We start from the raw sequence: 8,791 nt of genomic DNA on the forward strand, positions 1-8,791 counted from the left end.
TATTCTATCGTATAGTATAAAATCAATTCCCATTATCTGCCATTTCTAAGTGAACAGTAAAAGGAAATTTCTTTGCAGGCACATTATAATATCACGAGAACGGTATATTAGCGTACAATATTCATCAAAATGGATGTTCATATAATATTTAGAACGCTAATAAGTACATAATATAAGAGAGATAGTTAATAACGTATTTAACGATACATAGCCAGTCTCATAAGAAACCGGATTATCCAGGCTATCTCGAACGAGACAGCGCAGCCTGTTAGCATCATTAAATTATAAGTACCGAGGGAAACTCCGACAAGCAGTGAAAACATTTAATTAACCAGTCGATAAGACATTGCATCTCATTAATTACTTGCACTTTATGGTTGGACTTCAACCCTTGTCCGACTCCGGCTTTCGCTTTTCCCGCGGGAATTCCCGACTGGACCTGGCTCGCAGGGTCCATGTAAACGGCCTCTAATGCGGTGTAATCGCGTAAAACCGCGGAGGCGAACGGCAACGACGTCAAAGACGCGGCGCCGAGACGAGGGTGCACGCGTATCCAAGGGGTAACCAGGAGCAACGAGCCGATTAAACGCATTCGTGTATGATGTAAAAAAACTGTTTACAGTTTTCGTAAAAAGTAACAGAGCTCACGAAATGTGGCAGATAGAAAATTATAGTTGGACTTGTTGGATCTGTGTGATTTAATGAATTTATAAAATTGAATATGTTGGCTCAAAGAATTTTTAAAACTATCAGTTACTCAGATTTTAATACTTTATTTTATCGATATGTCTAATATTGTCATTAGTAGATAAAATATAGTGCAACATCCAAGTCATCAAATAGGACTAGTTATAATGCATAAGATGATTACACGAGTCCCTTGTCATTTGCCAGCAAGAGGGTAAAAGTCATTTCGGCTTAATGGATAAGAGATTGGAATGGACGATAGATTTTCGATTCGTGATAAGGCACGACGATACTCCTCCATTGGCTGCCAGTCGTATTAATGCCATCGGCCGATGTTGCAACAACTTTCGTGACAGAGATAAAACGTGTCGTCCGTTTCCCGCGATCGAGATTTCGAGGGTGCCTGCAGCCGGCTCATTAAGGGAGTACGGCCTGAGAAGCGATCTACCGTCAAATGCGGGATGAAGTGCTGGAGATTGTAAATTTTGTTTCTGTCTGAGTAAAACTTTGTTGTGTACGTTCGATGTTTAACTGGTATTTCTTCACGTATTTCTTTTTTAGCATGGAATCCGACGGTGAAGAGGATTACCATTAAAAAAGTTCATTACAAATTATTGAAATAATTATAATACAGAATATCGTGCTGAATTATAAATAATATTTTGTGAAATGTAATTTATGACAGTCTTACAAATCAGTATTATTATATATATTCTACCGTTTTCTTATTTTATGGAAAGAGAATTCTTCTTTCCGTTTGACTTGTTGTTCACCTGAGCTAGTATTTTCCAGCAACCAGTTCCAGGCTTTATTTCTGCCCTCGGATTCTTCTGTTTCAGTTAATTCCAGATGCAAGCAGAGAACTGTACGTGCCTCGAAGCTCCGAGGAATTATTCACAATATCATGTAAGATGTAATCACGTAACGCAGCTACCGACGAAACGATTTCGTTCCTCCTGTTTTTCTGTTTACCCATCCACCACCGCGGGAGGAAATTGCTCGCACCGTCGCTCGAGGAAATCCATTTCTTTGTTCTCTTATATTTCGTCTTCCTGCTCGTTTCCACGAAAACAGAGGGAAATAGAATGTACCGGCTAATAGCTAATTATCGCGAGCTTTTCAAACTGTGTAATATAGTGTGCAATACTTTCTTTTATTTTGTATCACTGTGGTATTAGTACGTCTTCAAACACAGAATTTATTGTGAGATTAAAAGTTTAATAAAATAAAAGTATTATTTTTAAATTGTTTTTTTACTGAATTCGAATGCTTTAAAATCCTAAAGATTTTTATTTTCCTTTCCTTCTACCCAGCAGTGAAGAGTATTCGCAAGACGTTCACTATCAAGAGAGCTCTACTTTCGCCTCATTCGCCGCTCTCATTATTATTTTCCACAGCATCCCAATCACATCGAACCCGCCCTTAGCCTTAAACGTTTTCCCCATCGTTCCACGTCGTTCTCACCACCACGGCGTGAGTGCTTTCCCCAAGAACTTTCCAAAGCTAGCATCCCAGACTGACGATTCGTTTTCCGAAAACACAAAGCCCATTCGGTCAGGCGCAGCGACGGCGTTCAGCTCTCCCGTTATTAATTTAACCCTTCTTTTTCCGCTCGCTCTCTGTTCGGTAATGGTCGCGTAGACGACCCCACATTCGAGCGAAGAAAGCCGCGGGCTCCTTACGCCCCAGCATTGAGGCATCGACGTCGTTCGATCGGAAAAGCCCCGACGACGACTACGTACCGCGTCGAGTGCTTTTCGATACGGTTCGGTCCCACCGTGTGAACGGAACGAAGCTTTTCAGGGTCGAAATTCGATTCCGAGTCTCGCCTTCTCTTCCCTTTATACCCGCGCATACACACATAGACACGCGAGCGTGGGATATACATTGGGCAATCAAGCTACGAATGCGTATCCGATACCTTGGTTACGCGGTGGAGAATTTCTGGGAAACGCAGATGATTTCCATAAGTAATTTCCGTTCTATACTCAAAAAATTCCCATCATTTTCTTTCTCTCCCGCATTCACTTCAATTTTGTGAAAATGCACAATGCGTTTATTCTAATTTTAACCACTGATTTTTGCGTAAATTATACATTTTTGTTCACTATTTTCGATGATGGCGCTTTCACGGCTCCGATTTTTGCATATAAATGTATGCAAATCTAAATCATTTTTCATTATATAGATAATAGTAAGTACTTTACAAGTTCTCTTATTTTATTATATCATATCATTTTTCGTGGAACATTTTAATTAATGTATGAAATTCTTAATGCAGTCTAATTAAAGCGTATTTCACTGTCGTTGGATAAATTTCAGTGAAAGAATTATCAATGAATTTCCGTGAGGTGGAAACTAGTGGAAACCTTGTTTAATTATAGCTTCTCATTTTATTCCACGGTTTTATCGAAATCCAGACTACCCTTTAATTTTTATATACCCTATAATAATGTGAAACCTTTCTAGCTTAACTTCCTATCCTCCATCTTTCACTTTCTTTAATAATAACTTTCTGTAGGACTATAACATACATTATGTCACGTGTTATCAGAATTTTTGCGTTACTACAAGAAATAAATATTTAATTTCTATATAATTAACTATATTAAATTTCAGATATTCATATTAAAACGTGTTAGTCAAGTTCCTCCAACAGGACTATAACGTACATTATGTCACACCTTAACAGATTTTTTTTGCGTTATTATAAGAAATGAATATTTCATTTTACTTTATTAAATTCCAAATATTAAAATGCCTTAGTCAAGTTTACAAACAATTAAACTAAAAATGATAAAACTACTTAGATATAATTCAATGACTATAGAGTTCAGAAGTTTAAGATTTTAAGGAACGAAAAGTTCGTACAATAAAAGCACGTACACGGAAAGCCGAGTTCCTCTGGAACGACTAACGATGACTCCGTTCGATGGAACTTTTGCAAATGACACGAATTCGAACCCAGATTCGTTTATCTTTCCGGCGTTCTCGATTTTTTCTGACCGACGACCAGGTCGTTACATCCGACAGTATTCGCAGACACTGAAAATAGTTCGGTGACCAGTGGATTCTGGATTTCACGTCCTAAGTTTGATTACCACAGGAACGAACCAGCACGCGATTTGAAGTCGATGAATTAGGAAAAACCGGAGCCGACAAATTACCGATCTGTATCTGCGTCGCCTCACGTCGCGACGTTGGCTAGTACCCTCCCGTCGTCGTTATTAACTTTCCCGCCCCATTACAGTTTAACGGGGTCGTTTGCGGCGCGCCACCGATTCCGCGTACTCTCGATGCTCTCGTTTAACGTTTTACATTTCCTCGCCCGATTTTCGCGAGGATAAGAACAGCACGCGCGGACGAAGTTTAATTGATCGCGTTTACCGTCGGTGATTTTCTGCATGAATCCGCTCGCTGCTCTTTTACGGCGCACTATATCGCGCAACAAAAGTCCTCCGAACGTATAAATAGGAAAAAGAACTTATCGTTTTCAAATAATTTTAAATTGCATGCATTACTGTGTGTATCGAGATGATAAATCACGCACGTAGTAATAGCAGAATAAAACGCGATAATGTAAATCTTGGCCCTTGTTAAATATGTTAGATTAACAGCCCGTTGCATTAAAACGGGCATGAACATTAAAATATTTCATACCGATTTTATCATTTGTTACTTGTAAACGATTATTGAGCAAGGAGATTTTTCAAACGACAACCGAGTCATCTCGATGGATTTCCAGTTCATGGTAAATCTAATCGATCAGAATTTGTCACCCCCGAGCAGAACGAGTTAGTATTGCCTCGGAATCTTTTCAGGGATTCGCAACAGGGGATATTAAGGTTCTTTCGGAATGATCGATATGGGAAGGTTGCTAAGCAGCTTACCTGGAAACCCTCCTCAACAGGAATGAAAAAGGTGTAACGTCCGTCCGCCCTGAAGACATCTTCCTTCTTTTCCTTCACGATCCGCTGCCGGAAAGTGCTGCAAGAAAATTGGACTCGTTAATTGAACGAGTTTAGGTACTTCTACTCCTAATTAAGTGCGTTTTACCCGGCAATAATTATAATAAAAATAAAAAATCTTTCTATACTGATTAGTGCAAAACGAGGAGACTAAGTCTGTATTACGAAACGTTAATTAAGTCAGATATTGCTTCAGTTGATTTATCATATTACATTTCACTAAATTTAGTGATGAGGAGTAGAGAATCTATTTATAAATGAATAATACAAACGTGACAGGTTTTAAGTACAATTAGCAGTCTTCTTGGAAGGAGTTTTAGAGGCGTTAATACTTTACTTAGTAAAAAGAATGAACGAGAAGGTTGTTGAACGGCGAACGGTAAAATGGAATGCAGCGGAACTTAAAGAAGTTTCGGTAGGGGTGAAGCTAATTCATTCAAGTTTTACTTTACTCAGATGAGCAAGCTCCACGGGCACCGTGTCTTTAAATATCTATAAAGACTTGACAAAGTGAGCATCGAAGTTACTTAAGAAACAACTACGAAACTTGGTTCCGCCTTCGTCTTCCGAATGTGAACGGGCTGCGCGGGTGTATTTTACTGAGAAGTGTCGTGAAAAAGAGAGACTATATCCGATAAGTAATAAGATGCAACAAAGAAGGGGGAACGAACAACCGAACGGAATAAGCTTATTAACTTAAGAATAATGTAAAGATAACGAGCACCAACTGAGACTTCATATTTATTCGTTTACTACAAACAATCGATTTACTTTAACTTTTGCTTCTTGCTAATGCTATTATGCATAGATTTAAAACATACTTATTAAGTAGGTATCGTCGTATTCAACATTAATATATCTGTCTACGTTCTTTCAAACGTTTGTACATTAACTTTACTATTATGTGAATTGACACTTACCGAACACGATGAATGCCCAAGTCTAGGTTCTCGCTTTGATTCAGGAAATCAAAGGCGTTCGGATTGTAGATTGGCATTTCTGCGGATTTCGAGCGTACTGGCTCCAGCACCTCATTAATTATATGCAGAACCTGAAACAGATTCCAATAAAAACGTTTATATATTTATTATATACTTCATCGGTAAGATTTGTTATATCTATCTCAATTCTTTTATTAAAATAGAAAATTATCTTATACGACTTTATTTTCACATTACTCCTATATTAAAATAGTCAGTGTATGCGTGTAATGCTAAACAATTGCGAATGGAAAAAAGATAAGAGGCTGAATAATAGTTAAATTTTGTAGTATTCTGCGATCGTATTCAGAGTGGGAAATACCTATGTACATCCCACTTGAAAAACTCATTCCATTAGTCCATAAGAGAGGATCAGTCGTGTATAGTACCGACTGAATACACAGTTTATATCGATCGGATTCTTTGGTTTAGCGCGTGTTTGAATTCCCGTCGCATTCTCCCGCGTGACTCGTCAATCGGCGTGAGACTTTTTCGATGGAGCTTTGAAACATCATACCGTTTACTCGGATTACGCTCGCCCAGCTGTATCTCCGAAATTCACTCAATAGATAAATTTACCGAAGTCCAACCAATTCGATTAACACTTGAATGAATTCATTGTCGCTAAGAGCATACGCATTTGCATACACACACACACACATTTACACATTTCAATTAAGAATGCTTTATAGCGTTTCGTTAAAACAAATGATTCTGTTTCACGTGTTTCGCGTTTCTTCTTAGCTGATACACAATTATCAAAGCGTGGTAAACGTCAAATAGATAAAAGCTCAGACTGTTTATTTTTAACAATGTATACTTATATGTTTAAATTATATGATTGTTATAATAAAATAGAATAGTTCAAAGAAAGTGTAACTAAATCGTCTCGGATTTCTCTTCATCACCTAATAATTCCCATATACCATCCAATACATCTAATAAAGGCAACGTAGAAATCGTCGAGTACCAATAACGTATGAAATAAATTGGCATCGCGTAGATGATCTGACTGCCTTTTAAACGTGGAAGTATACACTTAATTTCGCGAAGCCGCGAAAGGCGAAAGATACAAGCCTGGCATTCGGTTCGAAGATATACTAAGACAAACGACATCGTGGGTGCCGGGTGTAGGAAACGAGGACACGAAACGATGGAGAAAGAAGATAAAGTGAAGACGGGGAAAAAGCGGACACGAAGGAACCTAGGGGTAGGTATTTATTCTACGGCAAGGAACGCAACTATTTCATGGGTGTCGACTCGAATACCGTTAGGTACAGCAGTAGCAAAGGGATACAGCACACCGCCGCTCATTGCGAAAGGTGTACTGGCTGGTATTTACTATTGAACGGGTCCGCGATTCGAACGTCCCATCAGCTATTTTTAAGCCCTGGTCTCTCCACCGAGGGGCTCAATCATTGATAGAGCGCATTGCCACGTGCGAAATATTATTTACACGAGTCTCCATTCACTATTTTTCCTAATTATTTATTTTTCCTTCCTCCCCCTGGCCCATGGCGAGCCGGTTAAATTGGCATAAAAAGTCCATGCTATATTTAAGAATTGCGACTTTAATCACACCACTTTCCTCGGATATAAGAGAAACTTCATGTCACACGTAAAATTTCATACACAGATAAATTACAGTCACGTTACATGAAAGTAAACAATTTATTTGGGATTAGAATTTCCACGGAAAGAGAATCGTTTAATTCTCTCCTTCAGAGCAATCGAAAGCTTCTCCATCGGGAATTGCTTATTATTTTCTTCCTCCGGGTATTATTTATTTCCCTTGCTCCTGTGTATTTATTCTTTGGGAACCGAACATACGCATACACGAGTCGGTCGGGGGAGTAAGAGTGGCGCGGGCAGTAAATCGCGAACACGGGAGCAAAACGAGAAGCTGTCGATTCCAGTTTATAAACCGCTCCGCTTCGCGTCCGTGCGTTCCTTGGGAGAGAGAGACATGCTAAAAGCTGCATCCTCGACGTTCAATAGAAAAAAATGGAGGCCAGAGGGGTTGGTTGATAACAAGGAAAATAGAAACAGCCAGTGTTCCATTTATCCGATGCACGGACCCGTTGCGGGAGGACGTCGGAGATATAGGTATCGAAAGAAGAAAAAAAAAAAACAATGATTCGCGTTTGTATGCCGGAGTGGCTTCCGAGGAATGAATCGTCTCGCTCGATAAAGGGGACGAGCGAACTTCCTGCGTTTCTTTGACGTCCATTTATCTTGCTTGCCGGACACGAATCATTGGGGAGGGAAGATCGAAGCCCCGGAACGAATCCTTAATTTCTTATGCGATTCGATGTAACATATACAACGGGTGATCGGCTTAAATTCGTGATTCTTTGTAATAAAAATAACTAAGCTCGTACTATACAGTGTCAATTGTCTTGTAGCAACAGTTAATAAGTACCTATCACAAATAGAACTCGAATACTTATTTTGGAGCAAATGAGTAAACGTAATATAATCTACTTGATTATCAGTTTTGATTTCTTATATTCACATCTTCAAATAAATGTTTCGTCAAGCATTTAAGAGCCACCCTATGTGTATAGATTTCACATCCAGGCACGCGTTCGTTAGATTCGATTGCTCTGACTGAGCGGACAATCCTTCTCGCTGGCTAACGGCTCAGCCAAGACGGGTTGTGTTCTCCCTACTCGGATGAATTTTCCAAGGGCGGCTGTTACGTGCGGTTCGTGCCCCCTTCTTGAAACACGACGTTTCTTCAGGAACTTTGTGGGACAACGGACAGATAGTACATCTTTCAAGGTGGGACGCTACTATTTCTCTTGCCGGGCGGTTTAAGTAATGCTTCTTGTCGGGCAAGAGCCGCCCTGAGATTAAAGACGTGATAAAAATGTGTCGCCGCGTCTCAAAGCTGTTTACGTTTTCATGGCGATGTTCCGCTACCGCTGGAAAGCAATTGCGTAAGAACGCGTATGACGGTAGAGTTTCTTGTCATTAAACAGCGAAAGTTTATGCAAGCGTGATATGCAAAACATATGAAAATGTACATGGAGTATATGCATGAGGTTTATGTATCTAGACGCACACCACTATGGAAGGATTTTTTCGTTGGTAACATCTGAGTTCCTTATTTCAATTCATAATAAAAGCTCGAGTGTTATGAATGTATAAATA

At 39.4% G+C, this 8,791-nt stretch overlaps 1 protein-coding gene across 7 annotated transcripts in view; it reads right to left on the bottom strand.

The window, feature by feature from the left end:
• The window catches only part of Fas1 (fasciclin 1 Fas1 domain-containing), a 150,246-nt gene that overhangs the window by 45,723 nt on the left and 95,732 nt on the right, over positions 1-8,791 (bottom strand). For all 7 annotated transcript variants that reach the window (XM_018021925.2, XM_018021924.2, XM_018021923.2 and 4 more), the window contains exons 4-5: positions 5,576-5,706; positions 4,578-4,674 (exon numbers count right to left, since the gene is read on the bottom strand). In XM_018021925.2, the coding sequence (XP_017877414.1) occupies positions 4,578-4,674; positions 5,576-5,706 (228 nt within the window). The remainder of the gene's footprint in view (positions 1-4,577; positions 4,675-5,575; positions 5,707-8,791) is intronic.

Source organism: Ceratina calcarata, unplaced genomic scaffold (genome assembly GCF_001652005.2).
Source record: "Ceratina calcarata isolate Rehan_Ccalc_2016 unplaced genomic scaffold, ASM165200v1 scaffold267.2, whole genome shotgun sequence".
Lineage (NCBI taxonomy): Eukaryota > Metazoa > Arthropoda > Insecta > Hymenoptera > Apidae > Ceratina > Ceratina calcarata.